This window comes from Drosophila obscura, unplaced genomic scaffold (assembly GCF_018151105.1).
Source record: "Drosophila obscura isolate BZ-5 IFL unplaced genomic scaffold, ASM1815110v1 contig_4, whole genome shotgun sequence".
NCBI classification, from domain to species: domain Eukaryota; kingdom Metazoa; phylum Arthropoda; class Insecta; order Diptera; family Drosophilidae; genus Drosophila; species Drosophila obscura.
This window is the reverse complement of record NW_024542828.1, coordinates 6,955,231-6,978,725: the sequence shown is the minus strand read 5'-3', so window position 1 is coordinate 6,978,725 and position 23,495 is coordinate 6,955,231. Positions and strand designations below refer to the sequence as shown.

The 23,495-nt window shown below is 38.8% G+C and overlaps 1 protein-coding gene and 1 long non-coding RNA gene across 5 annotated transcripts in view; one reads left to right on the top strand and one right to left on the bottom strand.

Moving 5' to 3' along the window:
- Nucleotides 1-23,495, top strand: part of LOC121404737 — a 49,981-nt gene that overhangs the window by 24,395 nt on the left and 2,091 nt on the right. The gene's annotated exons all lie outside the window — the stretch shown is intronic.
- Nucleotides 1,569-23,495, bottom strand: part of LOC121403751 (alpha-protein kinase 1-like) — a 46,697-nt gene continuing 24,770 nt past the window's right edge. For 2 of the 4 annotated variants that reach the window (XM_041594910.1, XM_041594909.1), the window contains 2 exons: nucleotides 7,766-8,464; nucleotides 1,569-4,531 (listed from right to left, as the gene is read on the bottom strand). In XM_041594910.1, coding sequence (XP_041450844.1) covers nucleotides 2,388-4,531; nucleotides 7,766-8,432 — 2,811 coding nt within the window. In that variant the 5' untranslated portion in view covers nucleotides 8,433-8,464 and the 3' untranslated portion in view covers nucleotides 1,569-2,387. Of the gene's footprint in view, nucleotides 4,532-7,765; nucleotides 8,465-14,235; nucleotides 14,566-23,495 lie in introns of those variants that run through there. The other 2 variants (XM_022354305.2, XM_041594911.1) reach the window with 2 other exon arrangements.

The window sequence follows — 23,495 nt, the reverse complement described above, 5'->3', positions numbered from 1 at the left end:
AATTCCATTTTTTTTAACACCATGCATTAAATCAGCTGTGGGCACAAAATTTAAATTTTGGGATCAGCAGCAACAACAAAAAAATAAACCCTTATCAGCGAGGCTCGAGCTTTTTGATTCTTTTTTTTTTCCTCGGTCTCGAGTCTTGAGTCAAGAATCTCGCTGTCGAAATCATTTGTTGTTACCTTGTCGGTTTCGCGTACTTATTTTATTTGGGGTTTTTAGTTGACGAAAAAAAATTCTCAGAGCAAAGGGGGAATAGTGGGAGCAAAGGAGTGTGCCCACCGCTGCATTAAATTAACATATATAAATGTACTGTATGTAATCACAACGTTTAAAATTTCAAAATCTTTATGTGAGTGTTTTCGTTTAAATATTTTCTATAAGCTTCGTTTTTTTTTTTTGTAATTTCTTAATGGCACATACGTTTCACACATTTATTTGTTTGGTTTGTAGGCATTTTGTATATCCTTTCATTTGTCTGTTGGGATGGGGGGTGTATTATCTATAAGAAATGACAAACTCTCAATACAAATATATAGATACAGATCTTGGCACTGCCCTTAAATCCTTATATCTATAGAAATATATGTACCTTATTTCCTCTCCTAAAATCTATTCTTATTCCTTTCTAATTTGTGTCTTTAGCGGCTTTGCAAAATATATATTTTTCAATATCTTTTTTTGCCTAAAAAATATATAGATTTTCAAACCATTCGTTACATTCGTATTTCAGCACTCCTCTTATATCTCTATATTTAGCACAAGAGTTCCATTTTTTTAAATTTTCGTTTCAAGTTTCGTTAGGCTATAATTTGTGAGTCGCCCGACTCAGATTTCAGAATAAGCTGAACATTCAAAATAATAGATCATTAACATCCTAAATATATCTGTATACAGTGTGTGTGCTATAGCTATGTGTCTTTTAGGACGCTCAGAATGCGCAGAAACACATTCCGACCGATGGGCGCTGCGGCATAACGCGTGACCAGGCTTCTTTTCAGCTTGAAATTTATCAAAGATTCCTATTGTCTAACACTTATGAAGTTTTTCGATATATTTTTAGTCTTTTCAACACAAAACAATGTAAATAAAAACCAAAAATTGAATTGTGTTTTAAAAAATGTTATATATTTTTCAAAAGTAAAAGTAAACTAATTGTATATAAAAATTAAATCAACTTATGATAAAAAAATTTAACAACTAATAAGAAATTCTTTTCTACAGTAGATTGAACATTTATAAATTAAAAAATAATAATAAAATTAAATTAAATATACATTTCGACATATTCTTTTTATTGATTTCGAATCATTTTTAAGGAAGTACAATGGGCAACATTATGTCAAAATTTCATTTTTTAAACAATGTTCGCTTTAATGTTTTAATTTCTATAAATTTATAATGCTTAGAGGGAACAAAATGATATGCTAAGATTTGTGTGTTATTAGTTATTTGTTTGTGTGTTAAAACCTAAATCTAAACCTTTAAGATAATAAGTTAATCATTATAATAGATATATTTATTTATTATTATATATAAAATGCAATAAATTAGTGTGTATTTGTGTGTTAGCATTTTTTAAAAATGAACATTAGCTAAAGGCAAAAGGCGAAACGATTATAATTTTTAAAATTATTTTGTGTTGTTTTATTTTTGTTTTTAGTTATGTAAAGAAATTAAAATTAATAATTATTACACATGAGATCACAGTATTAGAGACATAAGTTAAATATTTTCCCACTTTTTTTTTCTTCATATTTTGTATTATATTTTATATGTTCATTCGATTTATCGATCACTTTTAAATCATCTATTTATCGAATCAATAATATTCGATCACTTTTCATTATATATCGAAAGAGATTTTTCGATCACCATTTTCTTAATTTTCGATATTTAGACAATTGATCGATTGTTTCGATCATTTTCGATCATTTTGAACAGGATTTTCTTTTCATTTATGATTTTTTAATGGTTAGTAACTGTTTTTTCCATTGATGTGTGATATATCATCTATCGTATGTTTTATCGTATGTATAACTGTAGCATATGGTTTTTCTTTAAGATTTAATGTCTTGAAAATTGATTTCTCCGTCTAACACAACCCCTGGATTACAATTACAACTAGGTAAGATTATTCAGCATCAGCGATTGATTGATCAGATCTCAGAGGATGAATCATCCTTATAGTATTCATGATTGGCCCACAAATGATTGAATTTCAAGGGACTCGTGAGTGGCGATAGGGTGCCATAATCAGAGGTCAACTCAAATGGGAATCCACTCTCATCGATGGCCAATGATAGATCGAGATTGGTATGCTGTAGGGACTGCAGATTCCCCGATGGCTTGGGATCAATGGATGATGCTGAATTCTCTAGACTCTACATGCTCGCACTTGAGGTGACAATCGCCAGATCGGCGGCATGCAACAGATGATGATGGGGATGCTGATACTGCTGCTGGTGGAGATGTTGTTGCTGTTGCAACTGTTGCTGCTGCTGCTGCTGTTGCTGTTGGAGCTGTGATTGTTGCTGCTGTTGCTGTTGCGATTGCTGCTGCTGTTGCTGTTGCTGTTGTTGTGACTGCTGTTCGCCTCGCGATTTTGACTCCTTCTTGATGCGCTGCTTAAGATGGACCTTGGCATGACGCTTCTTCTCATCGGAACGGGCAAACTTTCTGCCACAAATGTCGCAGCTGAATGGCTTCTCCCCCGTGTGGGTCCGTATGTGGGTGGTGAGGTGATCGCTACGACTGAAGCTCCTCATGCAGATACGGCACTGGAAGGGCTTCTGTCCCGTATGGATGCGTATGTGGCGGGTGAGCTCGTCCGAGCGCGAGAACCTCCGGTCGCAGTTCTCCACGGGACAGGCATAGGGACGCTCATGGACGGGCGTCTTGCTTGGCCGATTCGGATACTTGCGCGGCTTGACGGGCACTAGTTTCAGCGGCACAGTGCTCTGTTGATAGACTTGTGACAGTATCTCATGGCCCTTGCTGGTGGAAGGACTATATTCTGCAAGTTGCACAGCGGCAGCCGCTGCAGCGGCGGCGGCGGCAGCTGCAGCTGCTGATGAACCGCCAGAGGCTGCTGAGTAGCCCGTTCCATTGGAATTTGGCTGCATATCTGGATAGGTCTCCTGCTTGGGAATGAGCACCCCCAGAGCGGCATTGCTGGAGCTGGCCGAGGATGTGGGTCCCGGAAGGACAAGATTCTGTTGCTGCTGTTGGACCTGTTGCACTTGCTGCACCTGTTGCTGCTGTGGGGCATAGTCCGCCGGAGAGTCCAACCATTGATATTTGGGCGTAGAGACACTCGAGAGTTGGGAGCGTACGGCATACTGCTGCTGCTGCTGTTGCAGCTGGTCGTGGCTGCTCTGGAGCTCTGCCAGGCTGGCAAATCCCGCAGTGGACACAGAGGGACCAGCATAAGTCGGAGTCGGTTGCTTCAGCAACAGAGGAGTGCAATCCATGGATAATCCCAGGAGTTCCGCATGCTGTGCGGCTGCTGCTGCGGCGGCTGCACGTCCATCATCGTATGGCGAAGGTGTGGCACCAGCGGATTGCTGCTGCTGTTGCTGCTGCTGTTGTTGCTGTTGTTGCTGTTGTTGCTGTTGCATGGTGGCATAGTGTGCGAACATCGGTGGCTGGAAGAGCGACTTGTCCGGGGAGGGCAGGCCCCAACTGTTGCCCAAACTATTGGATGGTGGTGACATCTGTCCGGGTAGGACACTCAACTGGGGGGAAGGAAGTTGTTGTTGCTGCTGTTGCGCCTGTTGCTGCTGCTGTTGGGCAGCTGCGGCTGCTGCTGCGGCATTCATTGCGTTTCCTGTTGTGGTGAAAATGCCGCGATATGAGATTTTGCCACTTTGTTGTTGTTGTACTTGTTGTTGAAAGTGTTGGTGTTGTTGGAGTTGCTGTTGTTGTTGGTGTTGCAATTGTTGTTGATTTTGATGTTGGTGTTGCTGTTGGAGTTGTTGTTGAGTTTGTTGGTGTTGTTGCTGAGTTTGTTGCTGTTGTTGTTGCTGTTGCAGATGACTATTATGATGGTGATGATGGTGGTGATGGTGATGATGATGTGGCAATTGTTGTTGTTGTTGATTTTGTTGTTGGTGTAATATTTGGTGTTGTTGGAATTGATGTTGCTGATGCTGCGGTGGGGAGCTGCTGTGTTGTGGCTGTTGTTGTTGTTGTTGGTGAGAATTGTTGTTGCTATGATGCAGCTGTTGTTGTTGGTGTTGTTGAGTGTTTACAGGCGAACCAACGCTCTCTGTTATTGTGTTGTTGTTGTTTTCGCTTGTTGTTGTCTGTTTTGTTGTTGTTGTAGTTGTTGCGGATGATGTGTTGTTGTTGTTGTGGTGTGGATACATATTACAACTATTATTACTTGATTCTTCCTTAACGATAGTCAATGCTGGCGGCGTACTACGCTCCTCCTTTAACGGACTACAAACGGATGATAAAACTGGACTCCCCACCGATACAGCCACTTGGGGTTCCAGCGAGAGATCCTCCGATGCAATAGAGCCTGGAAAATGGATAGAGGAATATTAATTATTAGTTACTTTTGGTTATTTTGTTGAAATAAAATTATAATAAGATGTTGGGGATATCTTTGAGTCTTAGGATTTAATAGCTATAATGTTTGTACGTTGAGTTATATTTTTAAGAAAATCTCTTCCTTTGACAATCTTTTTGGATGGATGGATTGGCTTCTCCTCTTACCATTACCCCTGCCCCTTCCTGCCACTGTTTTTGCTGCTGGGTTGCATGGGTGCGATATCAATCACAGTTCGCTTGAATGGCAATGGCATTGGCTTGCATTGGGGGGCTACTGAAATACTCGGGGAATACTTGCAGCTGGGCAGCGCTTTGATTTCGCGGAAATCGAACAACACGGGAGGTCGGCATCATCGCTCATCGCTCATCGTGCAGCAGCAGCAGCAGCAACAGCCACTACTTGGCCACAAGAAGAAGCCAAAGAGAGAGACACAGAAAATGTTGCACTTGGGGCAAGGCAAAAGTGTCGGGCGAGAAGACTAATTACGCGGCTGCCCAGCAGAGTATATTTTTTGTTGTTTTTGTTCAGTTGGAAGTCTGTTTTTTTTTCTCTGCTTCACGATTCTTGTCATTAATGCCGCCTGTGGACTGTGTGGCTTTAGCCTGGATATTGATTGAGTTGCAGTGTGCAGTGCGCCTAATGTGCAGCGACATCAATCTGGTTACAGTCAGAGAGGGAATCGGGGGGCATGGGGGGCATGGATGGGGGCACTGTATGTGCGCTTCAATTCACAGAATTTTTAGCGATAGCAAATTCTATTGTTCTACGAGTAGAACAATATATATTGCAAGCCTCATTAATGCTGTCAGAGCAAATTATTATTGTCCCTCCAAAAAAAAAAAGAAAGATATCTGGAGCCAGACTTTCCCCCACATCTCTCTCTCTCTTTCTCTGTCTATAGCTGCCACATATCTCTATAGAGAGAATAATATCTATACATCTCTTTTGGACACATGACTAACTAATGCCCTCTTCTGTTTTAAGTCCAAATCTCTTGCCAATTTTGGCGATTAAAAGCCGCTCTGTCATTGTCATGCAAATTGTTTTAATGGATTTTCATTTGAAAATTCAACCATGTCTATGATTTCTGTGTTTGTAAATCTTTCTGTATCTTTTTTGTGTGTTTTATTTGTTTCTCTTTTTTTTTTTTTGGCTTTGCTCAACGATTTTTTGTGCGTGGGTTTTTTTTCTGGGGAGAGGGGGAATTAAATTTATGAGTGACATTTTCTTGGCTTCTGTCTTTGTATCTAAAACTTATTTTATTTGGAAAACATATGAAAGATATATTGGATTTTATGCATTTTCAATTGATGCAAGAAAATCTGTTTGGAAAAATGTATCTCAACCTCAAAAGTAAATCTGTCTACGAAAGTGTATCTTTAAAGTAAATCTGACATGAAAAAATGTATCTGCAAAGCAAATCTGTCTAGAAAAGAATGTATCTGCTGCGGACAGAACGAACGAAAGAACAATTAAACCCAATTGTTTTTGATAGCAGCAGCAAATCTAGTATACTTTATTTGCTTTGCCTTAATTCAATTAGAAATGCAGCGACATATATGTACGTATACATATGTCTCTGGAAAGATATAACTTATATTCGTATGTGTGCGATATCCCCGCGTATCTTGAGCCGTTCGCCGAGTGAGAAAATTGCTCTCGAAACATTGACACTGAACGGAAATGTTTAATACATGTGCTGCTATTGTTGTTATTGCTTTTTTTTCTAGAGATTAATTAAAAGTTCCTATTACTTATTATGCAGTCCCCACATATGTATAAGAAATATCTGAGCGATGAGAATGGCAATAACAACAAAAATTGCAATAAAAAAATGCAAAAAATAATATAAAATATAAAATGAAAAAAGAGAAAGGAATTAGCTACCTCATGGGAGGGTATAAATGTTTTTGATACACTCAAAAATATAGGGAAACATGCAAAAAAAATTGCATTGACCTTTAACTATTTCATATATATTTATATTTTATATAATTTTGCGTGCAAACATCTCTTTAACATCATAATATCCGTAATACATTGGAAAGGGTATCCAAAGATATTTGTGACATAAATTTTCTATAGTCTATATAGAGATATAGCCATTTGGAATGTCAACATTTTTTTATTAATTTATATTTATGGCTGCGTAATCAAAATGGAAAGAAACGATGTATAAGACTCTTGGAGACTGGAGATCTCTTAACATGCCCCATAATTTAATAATAACAACAAAATTATTAACACACAAAAAAAAAACACCAAAGAAACCAAACAAAAAAACGAACAAATAAATAAATCAAATAAATGAGAAAAGTACAAAAAAAATATATATTTCGAAAATTGGTACTTGACTGAAATTTTAGAATGTTTGCTTTAGATTTTGAACTTGTTTTTACGGTGAGGGCAAATCAAAGAGGAAGCAAGGCAAAAGCTAAGAGAAAGAGGCATAAAAAGAGAGAAAAGCTGAGATATGTTTGGAGAGAATTAAAGCCAAAAGATACGACAATTTTTTTTTTTTCGCATATGTACTTCCATTTGAGGCTGATTTATGTTGAGACTTAAGACTGACAACGGATTAGTTGTGGACTCTAGACTCCCAACTGCAACTGCAACTGGCTTTGCCACTGCCACATGTGCCAGCTGTTGCTGCAGCAGCATCCATTAGCAGGCAGATAAAGAAACAAACTTCAAGGCGAAACAAAAAAAAAAAAAAGAAAAGAGTTTCACCCAAACAGCAGCATCAGAAAGGTCTATAAATGTTTTTGAGGGTTTTCTCGTCGAAGATTTATGCCTATAGATTATGCTATATATATAGGCTATAGGCTATATCTGTTTCTAATATTTTATGGGGGAAAGTCAAGCTAAAAAGGAGGAAACTTTAAACTGTTAAATCTCTGGGAATAAATGTAGTTGGGTAACTTTAAATGAAGCTAAAATTGACTCTTTAATTATTGGTAAAACATGTGACGCGTCATGCAGCAACGCACCTCGGTCCACCTTATGGTGCGGCTATTGAAATTATTTCATAATTAGAAACCCTAGAAAATGGCTTTAATATAAATTTTTGTTTGGGGGCTTATTGGGTGTAAAGTGATAAATGATTCTTTTCTCTTCTATATTTAATTTCCGTAAAAACCAAGACCTGAAAGACTCTAATATCTCGCCATAGCTAAAGTTAATAGATGCTGTAACACTTACCGGTTATTGGAGGTGGCTCCACCACAGTGGATGGCCCAAAGAACGAGGGTATATCGCTGGACGTAGTCACCGGTGTATTTAGATCCCCCGGCAGTGCCTCGATCATATGCTTATGCCCCTCCGTATGCTCGGTGGTGGCTGTGACAGGACTGCCGCCGTGTTGGCTGGTATTCAGGAGACTCAGATGCGAGGCCGAGTTCCGTCCGCTGCTGGCCGTGGCACTCGGCTGCACGGCCACGTTGCTGGGACTGCCGCCCTGCGTGGGTGTGGCTGTTTGATTGCGAGCCCGTAGTACGGAATTATTGGGACTGCTGTTGTTGTGCTGTGAATGATGATGCTGCTGCTGATGCTGATGATGATGATGATGGGCAGCTGCAGCTGCAGCAGCCGCCGCCGAGGCTGTGGTATAATGCTGCAACAGCGACGAGGACGATGATGATGATGTGGATGCTCCAGCCGAGGACTGTCCAAATTGTGCTGGGCTCAGATATGAGGCAGCAGTGGAGGTGGCACCACCCGATGGACTGCTACTTTGGGCGGCAGTGCTCGTCTTGAAGAGGCACGTGTCAAAGCTCAAGACATTAAAATGGGCCGCAGCGGCCGATTCGGTGAGCAGGAATGCGTGATGGGTTGGCGCCACCAGGGTTTCAAGCCCTTCCATGATCATGGCCGCTGATGGAGTTCCAGGGGCTACGCCGCCTAAGAAAAATGATGAAAGAAGTAAAAGCGATTGATTAGTTGAATGAAATCATATAGAAAAATCAATTGATTTGCCATGACAGCTGTTCAATTGCATAAGCCAAGCCATAAAAAAGCGATCGACTGAGCCACAGATAGCAAATGGGAGCCACTGGGGATCCACTGGGCACACTGGAGACGCGTCTCAGACATTATTTAACAATTAGTCTTGAAAAAAAATACTGTCACCCACGGTCTAAAAACAATTAAATTAAAATCGATTAAGCACTTGCCCCTGCCTGAGAAGTAGAACAGTTGTAGCTTTCCCACACACATAAAGACAGGTTCCGCCTGCTGCTCTTTGGGTAAAAGTGGGTCATCTATGGGTCACACTCGCTGCGTATGACCTTATGCAATCGTATCGTATCGTATCGTCGCCCCCCCCGCCTTATGCAAGAGTCATCTTCAGCAGCAAACAAACTTCATCTTAATTAGAGAGGCTGATCATTTTTTTTTCTTGTATAAAACAAATGTCTACATAAACTTGGCTTATAATTGTTGTATCTTATGGATGTTTATCACAGATAAACTAACCAAAAAAATAGCAATTGGCGAGATTTCTGTGCAACGACAAGTTTGGGCATTGAGCCATAGAGCTCCTCTCTCTCTCTCTCTTTATAGAGATCTCTGTCTATGGATCACCTCCTTCCACGAAAGATGTGTGGCGTCATCATCATCATCATCAACATCGCTTCATCGTTTCATGCCGCTCGAGTGTTGTTTGGCGAAGGCAAAAGGCTTGACCGCGTTGATTTGCATTACAAGTGCACTTGTGTTGACAGGCAGCTATGCGCCAAAATAACTACCGTGCCACAGCGTAGCCGACAGATACGAAAAAACAACACGAAGATGCAAGAAGAAAGAGTTAGAGTCACACGACCACAGAGATACCCATTGGAAGTGGTTAATGGGGGGAGGTCAAGTCAACAGCAACACGCCTGACACGTATCTGTGAGGTAAAAAATTAAATTTGAGGCTCTAGCTTTCATGTTACCATCAAATGTCGTGCCTACAGCCACTGCTGTCTGCCACAAAACCGCTCATTTTCTACATTTACAGGGTATGTGGCATTCTCTAAAGCTTTTGGCACTTTTGCTTTTTTATTTACATTTGATTTCACGCATAATTTCCATGGCAGAGGAGGAGTGCACTCGAGACACACAGCGGGCAGAGCGAGTGAAATTACATTCAAACAAAAAGCAAAAGCAAAAGCAACAGACACAGATTCAAATACATAAGGCACACCAGGGCCAGACCAGACCAGGCCAGACCAGGGCACACCACAAGATACACAGATATCCAGATACCGTAGATACATTTGTGTTAAGCCCAGCGCGTGCTGTGCCCCGTTGTCTGTCTATACCCTCCGCTGCTCTCCGCACCGCTCCACTCGTCTACCCCCTCCCACCCATCTTTTGTGTGGCTCTCGAGTTCATTCATAAAATTATGCGCTGGAGTCAATAATTTTTACAGTCGATCAAAGATTTGTATCTGTGTATCTCTCTGGTGCCTCTGCCACATGAATCATCTGCCATCCAGCAAAACCTCCGAAACCTCTGACCAAAAACAAAAAAAAATAACGAGAGACTGAAACTGGTTGGAAGATTCTATACTCCCATATACATCTCCTTCTCCTGCTGGTTTCTGGGTTTTTCTTCGTGGTTCTGTCTCTGGTGTTGGTCTTTGTCTTTTGGTCGAAACTCTCTGGGCCTCTGGTCCGCTTAATAACTTGGCTAACAATTGACACTCCCTTAAATGAAATGAACAGAAAAAAAAAGATATATAACCCAAAGCTGTGCCACAGTGGCAATTGGCTACAAGGGAAAAGCGAGTTCAGATTTGGATTGACTTTCGTAGTTTGGAATTTTATCAATAGGTAGAAGAGGTTTCTATGTCTGAAAGATTATATTTAATTAGAATTAAATAATTTTAGAACTATTTTAATTATTTAATTAGAATTAAATGACTCTGGAATTATTTTAATTAATTATTTGGAACTCAGAATCCCTACCGGATCTACTACTACTTGGGAATTGCAACTGAAGATTTTTCTCTCCTCCGATTATTATGTTTTTATGATACGGATCTGGCTCTCATATCTAGATGCCAGCTTCCCTTTTAGCCACTTGCCACTGTCTCAATCTGAATCCGTATCTACGTTTATGTATATTGTAAATCTGTTGTATGTATGTATGTGTGTGTGTGTGTGTGTGTGTGTGTGTTTGTGTAGTGTGTGTCTCTCCCACTCTAGAGCCCGGCTCTGTCGTGTCTTTTCTTTCACTCTGCATATTTTTGCATAGCATTTTTCTTTATTTTGTGTAGTAGAACGGACGAACGGACGGGCGGACGGACGGACAGACAGACACGTCAAGATCTTTTGCCCATGAATGAATATTGGCAGAGACAGAGAGGGAACAAGAGATAGATGGATGTGTGGATACATTTAACGGCTCCGATGAGGAAGAAGAAAAAAAATACGAACCAAGGCAAAAAAAAAATTGTTATGTTGATATTATTTTAATTAAGTTTCTGCGGAACCGGTTGCCACGGCGACTCTTGGGGCCAGAAAATATCTATAGTTGCGCGCTGGGGTTCTATGGTCCATAGTGGTCGAGAGTGTTAACAATTCGATAGATGGGGCGCCAATTTGTTTGCTTTGGCAAATGAGAGGAGTTATCGCAGCGAGGAGAGGTATCTGTGAGAGCAGAGGAATAGCTCAGAGGAGGAGAACGGTGCAGGTATCGGTGAGGCCACAGCTCTGTGACCCAGAGATCTCCGCTTACACAAACTGAAAAGATGGTGTTGTGTTTTCATTGGACCCCCCTCATTGGAGGATTAAAGACGCGTCAAGATGCCGCGACCTTTGGCTACTTAACGGCTCCAAAAATAAACTACAGATTTTTTTGTTTCTTGCTGTTTTGCCGTTGTTATTATCTTATGCAACACCATATGGCCATATTGGGTGGATTTTGGCAACCTTGAGAATTTTTTTAACGAAATAATAAAAAAATTAAATTTAAAAAAATATATAGAAAAAAGAAATTTGAGAGACTTTTTATTTTTTGTGCAGAGAGAGAGAGAGAAGATCATTAGTCAAATTGTATGTGTATCTGTGTGTGTTTGAAGTAAAAGTATCCTGCAGATACATAGATAGAAAACATGCAAGTTGCATGCGACACGTAAAACAAAACAAAAACGATGATGGAATGGAGCCACGGAGGAGAGATGGAGAGAAGGAGGCGGTAACAAAGTCCATCATTCACACAGCGGGATACTCTCATGCATTCCCCCCGTCCCCCCCTTTTACTGACAAGTCCAACAAGTTAACATGGACAACAGCAACAAAAACAACAACAACAACAAGATGAAAATGTATCTTTTGCATGCGTAACACTTTGTCACACTTTTCATGCCAACAACAAACAGCTCGGCGGCGGCGGCAGCGGCAGCGTCGGCGACTACGGGTTCGGGTTCGTCGCTTGTTGCTGTTTTCCTCATGAGAACAATTAATGAAAATAAACAGCCGCAGGCCCAGACACGAAAAACCAACAGATGAAAAGTATCTACAGAGGGTAACGAAGCACCGAAGCTATAGATACACTTTATACAGATTGACTTTGGCTGAAGGGATACACGAAAGTGTCATCGAATATATTAAAAATTAATGCATTTCCAATAGTTTATTGAGTTTTGTTGGAATATCTTTTGGAACCAAAAAGTTTTCAATGTTTTTTAATTGATTTTATAGTTAATAGTTATTCCTATATAAGTGTGATAATATTTTGGCTATTCAGATATTTATGCTGTATGGAGTATACAAAAAATTATCTGTGCAGATTTATCTTTAAAATTGAGTCCCTCCTTTGCTTGGAAACACACAAAGTTAAGGCACTTTTTGTTTAAAAAAACGTAGCGTCTCAAAAACGTAACACCCTCTCTTTGAAGAGTATTACATGAGGGAATCTATGTATATTTTTATAAAAGTTGTGTCGCTTGGTTGTTGAAAATCATTTTAGTGGGCACTTAAATGAAAATTTTCTTCTGTTTGACTTGGCAGCAGAAACTCCCGACGGCCCAGACGGCCTAAAGCTTAAAGCCTGGCCACTTAGTCGTGATGGAGGGGGTGCTGCTATTCATTTCGTAGGGGGGTGTGGCGACGGCCCTGACTGGTGGTATGGGGATGTCAAAGTGCCATTTGGCACAACCTGCGGCATCGGCCGCAACAGCAGCAACAGCAGCAAGTGTTAAATGAACTTTGGGGGCCCACACTTTGATGTGTCGGCATTTTTCGTTTTGATCTCATAATTATTTTGTTAAATATTGCGGTAAAAACAATGTGAAAATTGAGAGAAAAATTATTTCTTCCTTTTTCGGGTTTCGGGCTTTTCGGGTAGAGGTTGCATGTAAATCATTTTGCTAATTGTTTTTCCATTTTCTAACAGAAGAAGAAGAAGGAGCAGGCAAATCCATTAGTTGCTTGAGCGGAAGAGTACAGATACAAACGGAGGGGTAATAAATGCCTAAAGATGCAGATACAAGCAGAGGGGAATGCATGTAAAATATACGAATGCGAGCACTGGACACGGAACACTGCAATATTTGCCATTAAATTGTAAAAGCAGCTGAAATGTGCAGCAGAGATTTTTGCTCTGTCTTTAATTGAGCGCTAAGTGTATGACAATAATTTAATTACAAAAATTCTGCAAATATATTTTGCACACACACACACACAGATACAAAGTTGCGGGCCGTAAAGCTGTCCGTCGCCGGTCGTTTTGTGCCTCTCAGGTGCACTGTCTAAATAACGTGCAGATATTTTTATTATGCGTTAAATGAATTTTTATATCTTTCAACAACACAAAAATCTAAGCGTAAAATAAAAACAGAATTGGATTAAAGAATATCAGAAGAGAGGAGAAGCAGAGGGAATGGATAGCTATGGTTGCTATAAACTACAAAATAGTATACGATATTTCGACAAAGAAATTTTCGAAAAGTTTGTAAAGGAAAAACATTTCTGGAAGTATTTTGGATTTTTATCAAAGTGAAAATGAAAGTGGAAAATATCATTAATATTGCTACAAAATGCTTTCAAGTAGAAAATCACTTTTAGGAACAAAACTCAAGAATCTATTGGACTTTCAGGTATTTTTACAAAGTGAAATGCATTTTAAGCATCATTTGGAACACTTTCAGATACTTTAGAAAAGAAAAGTCGCTTTTAAAGTCAATCCAAAGCTTTATTCATCACAGATAAATTCATGAAAATACTTCCACTTTTCTGGGATTTTCTTTGACAAAAGAAAAACGCTAACAAAACACTCAAACACAAATATATTCGCCTTAGAAGCACTTTTTACGAACTAATTTCCCTCCGAAAAATAAGCTTTCATACAGAAATAATTCCAATCAGAAAATTGTTCCTTCAAACAACAATCATGATGCCAGAAATTATTTCAATCTACATTTTTGGTTGCCTTTATGAAAAACATTATTAATTCAGATATTGTTCTAATCAGATATACGAAACATCAAATAATCCCATAAGACACACAGTTTCGCCCGCAAATCACAGAGAAAATTTATGTTGCCCTCCAATTTCTATAAATTTAATTTGTTGCCTCATAGCTCAATGAAAAATCACAAGAGAAAATCCCAAACTTGACACAATACACGAAAATATTGTTCCACCAACATTTTTTGACACTTGAAGAAACGTATAAAAAACCCACCTGGATCGCAATGGCACTTGCAGAAGAATTCAAAGGGTTTTATTTTTGCCTTTGGCTTACGCTCTTGCCCTCTTGACAAGCGCCTTTTTTACAGCTTTTCTTTTGGCTTTTCTTTTAGTTAGATGGCTTTTAGATGTTCACGTTGCCAAAAGGTTCTCTCTATCTGTCACACGACACACGAGGCGGCCAAGAAATCAATAAAATATTGCACGTATAAACATATTTTCATTCATGGAAATTATCCTTTCACTTTTACTTTTTATATCTAAAATTTGCTCTCTCTCTTTTTGGGGGAGACACACTTTATTTTTTTATTTCACTGCACAAATATATTTTATTATGTATTTGATTTTGTGGTTTTTATTTGTAGCTATATTTTTGTTTTTTTTTGTTTTTAGATATGATTTTCCGTTGGAGTTTTCTTGATGTTGGAGATTTCTGTGGGCTTTGCTGCTGTAGCTTTTTTATGCTTTTTCTGTTGCTTGGGGGTTTTTTTTTTTTTTGGTATTCCCAACCGTCGCGTTTGCTTGTTCGAACACAACTGAGGCACGAGATGAGCCCTCTTTCGGTTTTTATGAATGAAAAACTCAACAAACAACGTACGTGTATGTGCCCCTACTCTCGGCTACAGCGGCCACAGCGGCACGCGCCCCACAAAATAAAATCGAATTCGAAACAAGAGAGAAAGAGAGCCCGCAGCAGCAGCAGCAGCTGTGGTGGGGAAACAACTCGACTCGACCGCCGCTCGACCGACGTCATTATAATACATATACACAAAAGAGGCCCCCGTATAGCCGGCCGGTTTTCGGTGCGGATCCAATCGTAGGTCTGGTTGCCTCCCTTTTGTTGCAGCCATTTTTCATTGCGCAGGCGCAGAACAGCCAATCAACAGTTTGCCAGGCCTGCTACGGCTCTCCCTCTCTCTTTCTCTCTCTCTCTCTCTCTCTCTCTCTGTCTCTGGCTAGCTCTTGCTCTCTTTTTGTGGGGAATTTCGTGGTGAATTTTCGAGTTCGAAAAACCAGCACCTTGGCTTGCGCGCTCCCTCTCTTTGTATCTGTCTCTCTTTCGCTTGGTTTTTGAGGTAAAAATAAAACAACAGGTACCCCCCCATACACACACAAGCATCTGTGTATCTTTGTGTGTGTGTGTGTGTGTGTGTTTTTGGCGGCTGGCAAATGTTATGATTTCCCAAAATACGTCATCAGTGCGCGCGGCCCATTAGACATGGCAGCAATTTCTGCATCGACGTAAACACCCAAAAAATAATGTGAGAGAATCTGATTGCGAATTGTGTTTTTGCATGCGGCCGGCCCCAGACAAAACAGAGGCCACGGATATTTAAACAATAGTGATTCACTTGACCATTTATGGACAGCATTTTCGTAGGGAGCATGCCTAGATCGATATATAAATATGGGGTGGGGGCGATAGTTTTTGCCAAGGAACGAGCACATGAGTGGCAGGGTTAGGTTAGGGTAGGACTAATTTTGGGGTATCTTTCGGCCAAATGTTGACCCACCCAGACACTCAAGAGTTCCTTGTTGTGTGAAGTGGCAATTGTTTAGGAAATTCCCAGCTAATTGAGTGCCTTGGGGATAGTTTTGTTATTTTACTTTCGATTCAAGGGCTATCAAATGGGGCTTTTGTTGGGTATAATTTTACTCTAATTCTGCTAATTTAATATATTTTGGATGCCTTAAGCAACTTTAAGTTATGGTTGGTGCTTTGCTGATGATTTTGGAGATGAATTTAAAACTTAAATATATAAGTTTCAGTTTCCGCTTTATTTCCGCTTGAGATAATATTCTTAAGCTAACAAAATCGTGGATTTCTAATGGGTTGGAATGATTCAGTCAATGTTCCACTGAATGAGTTTCGTGAGAAATTATTCTATGAAATGCACAAGAGGAATGAAAAAATGAAGAGCAAGTTGACCGATTTCTATATGGTTTATTACCATATATAATTTAATAATATTATAATAGATCTGTAAACATTATTTCCTTCCCGAAAAAGCACTTTCAAAAGCCCAAATTTTAATTTTAAAAACTGTAATGCCTTTTGCTTTATTCCTTTTATGTTTGCCACTTACGCAAATCTATACTGCGAGTACTCGTAAAAGATCATTAAAATCTATTAACAACTTAAAGCTTTTGACTTCCTCGTTTATGATCCTCGTTTGTGGATCATAATTTTTCTCACTATAATTAACTGAAAATATGTTTTTAAATCAACCAAAATATGTCTTTCATGTGTGTTTAGAACAGCATTTTCATTTGTCTAACTGCCAATTTTTCCCCCCAAAAACTGCATTTTGACAGCATTTCAGTGGCGAGATTTTTCCGGATTTTTGGAATTTCGACTTCATATGTTTATTATTCTGGCGCACATTGTAAATGGAAACATGGCAGACAGACAGTAATTTTTCATGAGGTTAAGGACAAGGTTGCACACACGAATCGTGCATTCCGCATTGTATCTAACAGATACAGAAACATAAACAAAAGAAAATGTGCGAAAATTAAGTCAGAAAAGAAGGAAATAGAAGGGGGGGATAGGTATGCCATTTGGGGGTATGCGGCACGCGTGGTTCATCGGTCAGATGATCGCGATACCGCGATACAGATACAAAGATACATAACCCAGACACAGTTTGTGCTGGGAGCAGCACACGCCATGACCTAAAAATAAACACCTGGGAAACGTTTTCTGACAACGTCAGATAGGCAGAAGATACCTACAGATACAGATACAGCCAAAAAATAGAACTTTGCCTCATTTTCGTAAAAATTTTAGCCAAACAAACAAAAAAAAAGGAAAAGAATATACGAGTTTATATGTACATATGTATGTATATATTTAGCCCTCAGATTGATGCCAAACAAAAATACGCGATAATGATTCGGATGCCAAGGGTTTAAGGTGCGATCGGGAGAGAGAGAGTGAGAGAGAGTGAGAGAAAGGTCTATCGTCTGCCACCTGTAGACCCAAGGCAAAAAGGAAAACTCATTAGCCTATAAATAGATACATTCGCGTAACGATTTTCATCAGCGATTCTGTTGTCTTGTGTTGTGACGTGAGAGACGGTTAAATGTTTGAGGTTTGAGGCGGCCCAGCCCCTGACGAAACACCCACGAAAATAGTTGAAAACAATTTTATAAATACATTTTTCGTAGCAGGGGGTGGCCAGGCCAATATATAAATTATTGGGTCTGACTGGCTGCCTGCTTGATTTGCTGTTTTCAGCCAAAGATGGACATGAATGGGGGGGATTGGATTGAGTCGATTGAGGGTGGATTTAAGCTCCACAGGTGATGACTGGAAGCTGTCTCTGATTGATGATGTAACTGCACCTCTTCCTCAATTTGGTAGCAGCCTCAGCAGCAGCAGCACACCCAAAAGGCAGGGCATTTAATTTGCTTACATTTGCTGCTGCTGTTTTTGTCTGTTGCATTTGCAAATTAATTGCAGAAAAAATAATGAACTATGAGGGTTAGCTGAATAAGAACAGAATAAATGGGAGATTTTTATGGCGTTAATGGCAACTTGTGAGAAGTTCTGTTGAGGAATTTCCATATGCTAAAAGATACGCTTAAAAGATAGATTTCGGATAGCCTTATAAATTAACTATTTTTTTGTTTTAAATACCCAAAGATATACTTTTACAGATATATATATATTTTTTTTAAACCAATTAAAAAACAAAAACTAAATCGTAATAAATCCCCAGTCTGTTCTTTTGTCTAGTGGCCTTAGATCTATACGAATATCCATTAATGTATTGATATCTAAATTCTGTCTATATGCCAATTGTATCTGTTTTTGTGTGTGTGTGTCTGCTGTATGATGTGTGGGTTTCCTCAGGCCGTGTGTGTTGTTATCTCATTGAGAACGTTGCCAGAGTCAATGCGTGGGTCAATGGGGAGACCAGAGACCGCAGACGACTGTTGCCTGTTGATGAGGCAGAGGCGTTAGATAGTCGCAAGTCGCAAGTCAGATGACACATGGCACGCGCCTAGCCACAGATACACAGATACATGCAACAAAACAAACATTCGAGAGGGGCGCATCAATGCCAAACCAGAGTTCCACTCTGTCTCTCTGTGTCTCTGTCTTTCTCCCTCTCCCCGACTCTCACTCTATCTGTCTCTGTTGTGTGTCTGTGTCTCTCTGTCTTTTAGCCAAGGTCCGTGTCGGTTGCCATAAATGGTGAAAAGTTTTTGTGTTTTGTTAGGGCAACTTTTGAGTTACAGCCCCGATAGGGGCAGGGGTAGATTGTGGCTCGCGTCGCGTAGGTTGTAATTAAAAGCGTATTGACTGTGGCAGTATTGCAACTTGTTTGTTTCTCTAGCTCTGTCTCTGTCTCTCTCTACTTCTCTTGCTATAGCTACAGCTCTCCTTCTGGCTCCTAGCTTTGATATACTTGTATCTGTAAGATAGTTTTTTAGTATTGTATGGCTTTTTATAGATACACTTGGCACAGAGGGCACTTTCGTTTGTGCATGATGTTTGTAAGGACAGCGGGGCAAGGAAAGGATTTATGACCATGAAAAGTATATCTATATAATATCTGATTGATTAAATGAATGATCGACTCATTGGCAATCAATTCATATCCCAAGAGGCAAACCTAAGGTTCCCTTTCATTGAAAATTAACTCGTTAACCCATTCTTGCTTTCTCTTATTTTACTTATTTTTATATATCTTTTTTTAAACTAATATTTATTTTTTTTATACTTTTATGACTATATTTCCCCTTTTTTTTATTAATATATATTTTTTTTCTTTTTTGCTATATTATTATTTGTATTAATATTAGGTATTTTATAATTTAATTAAAAATATTTATTTTTCATATGTTTTTTTGTTTCTACATAAATCATTGAGATGCGATCAGTATCATTTATCATAGGCTAAAAGTTTCTTTAGAGTATCTTAAAGCGTATCTACAACATCGACTTTCAAATTCAGCTTTTCTGTGTAGTTTTTTTTGTTTTGTTGTGTCTATCTTTCTATTGGCAAGACTTTGGATTGCCTTCGGAAATACAGAAATACAAAAATTGTTTTGTTTTCAATTGCCAGCCAGGCCAGCCAGGCCACCAATCGTGGGGCTTTGCGGCTCCCTTTTTTTCTAGTGGATTGACGATTGAAAAACACTTGACTGCTGGTGGCTGCTGCTGCTGCTGCTGCTACGCATTACGCAAGAAGCGAAAAAACTTCATTTTGTTCATCGTCTATGGAGACGAGGTGAGAGCCATAAACCTATGGCCGCAAGTGGGCGTCCACCCCGGGAGTTGAGGTGTGAATAAATTTATATAGACAAAAGTATATAAAATCATATACTACTATGTAGTATACATATTTTTTTTGGGTAGGGGGGGTTTTTATATGGGCTGTGACCGTTTTGATAATGCTTAAATTTCACATCTTGTAAATTGTCAAAAAGTTTTGTATTTTTATTTACTTCCATTTCGTCGTAGGTATATTTTCATAAATAAATTTTGGAACATTTCTATAGATTTTATTTCATTTAATTTATGATCATCATAATATGCTTTATGATCTTGGCATCTTGCCGTAAATTGTTGCAGTCAACAGCAGCATCAGAAAGATTGGTGGGGCGACAGTGAGGGGACGGACAGTGTGAGGAGACACAAATTAGAAATTTAAACACAAAAAATATTCCATTGGTTGGAATTAGAGCAGATACCAAGATACAGATACAGTGGAGACAGTGGGCGGTGGAGATACAGTTCGTAATTCCAGGCGCCATTTTTCAGGCAAGAAAATGAGGTGAGAATTTCATTTAATTTTTTTTTATTATATTTTGTGATTTTTTTGCGGTATTTTTTTTTGTGTGTGTTTTTTTTTTATGAGTTTGCTGTGCATAAAATTTAAGTAATTAGTGGAATAATTAGTCTAATTAAATATATTGCTACAGATTTATGATGAAATATATCATTTTATTAGACGGCTGGGTTTGGATTTATGGGCTTGCAAATGATAGTCTCCAGATGCAGATTTTTGGCGAGACTATGGAATGTTTTAGAGTCTTTTAAATGTGGAATATTCCTAGGCAAACTATTCAAAGTTGCGACACGTGAAAATAGGATATTTGGTAAGCCCTGAAGGGTTATTAGATATCATATAATTAAATTAACGTAATTAAATTAGCCGTAGCTGCGTAGAAGTTTCTGCTTGGGAAAATGATATAATAGATTTGACCACAGGCAGATGGAAAGGAAATATTAAAATTGAAAAATATTAGTTAAGATTATTTTTAAATAAAATTAAGCCAATTTAAATTCGATTATTATTTCTCTTGATTTTTGCGACTCTTCTCCATATTCTTAATTAAACATAATAAACAACAAATATAGTTTAAACTTTCACTGAGCTCTGTACCTTATATCCTCTTCTATCTTCAATCATCTCTTTCCCCTGTCCATCTGTCGTAAGTATCTCAACATTTTTGGAAAGCCCCGAAACGTCTGGCAATTGTATAGCAGCTGTCTGCCTGTCTGCCTGCCCACAGCCTTCGACTGACCGAAGCGAGCGACTGACTGGGCTTTTGTCTAATTGCAAATTGTATGAGTTTTGGCACCAAAAACACATGAATATTCATAAATAATAACTCAAATCAACTCGAAGTCCGATTGGATATGTTCCCAAATAGGAATAAGCTGCTCAGCGGTGAAAGTGGGTCATCGAAAAATAGATTGCATGAATGTTTTGAATGATTTGAATGTTGTTTTTTGGTATTATTATGAGTACTCATTTGCACTCATTCGCTGATCTCCTGTTTCTAAATATAAAACGCGTGCCTCACTCGAAAACTAAATTTATCGAAACATATTTAGCCCCTAACAAAAAAAAAAAAAAAATTACCAAAACAAATTAAAAATTTGTTCATAATTTTCCACCCAAAAGACGTAGAAACAATTTTCGCACTGAGATTGACAGCAGCTGGTGTGTGGGGAAAATGCCTAATCAGCTGTGGGAAAATCTGAAGGAAAATAATTGCAGAAAAGAGAGCAGGAAAGGCAAAGAGAAAGAGAGAGAAAAGGCAGAACAGAACAGAATAGAGCTAAGACTCGTGTGCCGCAGAGGGAAACAAGACCTAAATTGGTCAAAGTCAGCGCAGGGGGTCTTTTCTATATCTACATATCTACATATGCTGTGTGTGGTTATACCCTGGCTTTTTTTTTTTTGTAGAGATGGTCGAAAGGTTGGGTTTTGGTACCTAGTAAAAATGTGATTTATTTTTTAAACCTTTTTGGATAAACAATGTCGGTATATCTAATATTATCTAATAATATATAATCTAGTAATCTGTAAATAAATCTCATTAAAAGGTATCCCAAAGTCTCAAACACTCCCTCCTAGTATTTCTTTCTTTCTTTCTGTTTCGCTACTTTTTCAAGAGGACGTCAGTAAACAATTAAAAGCCAAATCTTAATCGATCGATGGAATACGACTCACTCTCCTACCCACTCTCCGACTCACTCCTGCTCCTCCTTCTCTCTCTCTATCTCTCTGTCTCAACTGTTCGCGCGTGAGGAATGACGTGAAAAGCGCCGCGTGAGAATAGCGAAAAATAATTACAAATATAATCAGCATCATCGTGTGTACTCGTGTTTACACATGATTTTTCACGTCCAAGTTCATAAAATTCTGTGGCGCTTAATCAGCTTTTCCCGCTTTAGATGCTCACGTAGCAATGAGCATATCCCGTCGATTGTTTTGTTGTTTTGTATCTATTTATAGGGTTTTTTCTTTTGTAGTCTCTGTTAAGGTATATTTTGGGCACTACCTCAGCTCTACACTGCCCCTTGGCATTGCCATTGTGGCAGGCTGTTGATGACGTTCAAGATCTCACCCAAAAATAGCCAAAACAATGATTGGCAAAACTACAAATAATTGGGTGAAATTGGCTGAATCAAAAAATAGATTCCGTTGCATCTTTTTGTTTTTTTTGGTTTTTTCTTTCTCTGTATTTCTCTCTGTTGATGGATTTTGTATATTGCATTTTGCTGCTCTTTTGCTCTACTGAGAGAAAATTCAATGAAGTCCATTTTAATGGTTTTATTTATGAGGCGTGTGAGGCATGGGGCAAGGCGAAGAACGCTTTTCATTTTCACATTTCTCATTTGAATATTTATGACGCTGTCTGACTGACTGGCTGTGCCTATCTCTCTCTCTCTCTCTGTCGGCCACAAAAAGTTAATCCCACTAAATGCCGTTGATAGTTTATATTACGATTTGTTGTCGAGAGAAGGCAGAGATTTTTGTGGAGCGATGGCTGGTAAGGGAGGTGGAATTAAGAAAGGAATTATTGGAGCATTTTCTTAATTTTAGAATTGTGACAAATGCACAATATCTGCAATATCGTTGCATCTGCCCTCCCCAATTCTTCTTTCATTTTCATTCTAAATTTTATTTTATGATTGATTTTGCTTTATTTTTTTTGCTCTTTGGTTTGTAGTTTTTGGCTGTAGACAGAATTTTGGGGTGTTTGCTTAGGTATTAGGAGGGGCCATAGTCATTGGTTTATAAGGAGAATTGAGCAATATGATGGTTTAATGTGGGATTTAATTTTTTTTTATATAGAAAGTCTGTATATTTTGTAGAGTGTCCATCTAGTTCAGGGAAGACACGAATTCAGATTCATAATCCAATGAAAAACTTTGAGAAAGAGATTTTTGTATAGGAAAATTTGGATTAGAAGTCATAGAACTAGTTTTAAAAAGTTTTTAGATACAGTAAAAATTTACATAAAATCATATATGTATACCAAATCTCCTATAGATATTCTACCGATTTCCCATAGATCTCTCCATAGAAGTCTTTGCTTGCCCACTTTTTCCCTTCCCACAAAAGTATTTCCCTCCACATGAGTTGCAAATTTTTCTAACATTGTTAGTTTCGCCATATCATTTGTCATGGACGTCACAGATCGATGGACTTTACAGATAGCCGATAACAGATATTATGGGAACATGGGAACATAAAGATAAAAGATAACCCCCAAAGGCAGCGTCACAGTTTTGCTCCCGCTCTTGTGCGTCAATCAAGCATAATCTACACCGATATTTCTTGGATATATACGAGTAGAGTAGATGTCACATGGCTAAATATAGTCGACTAGGAAATGTCTGTCTGTTTGTCTGTGTGGATAGATATCTAGCGAGAGAGAGAGAGAGAGAGTGGGATATATATCTCCCGGTTTTTTTTGATTAAAATATCGACAAACGGGGGG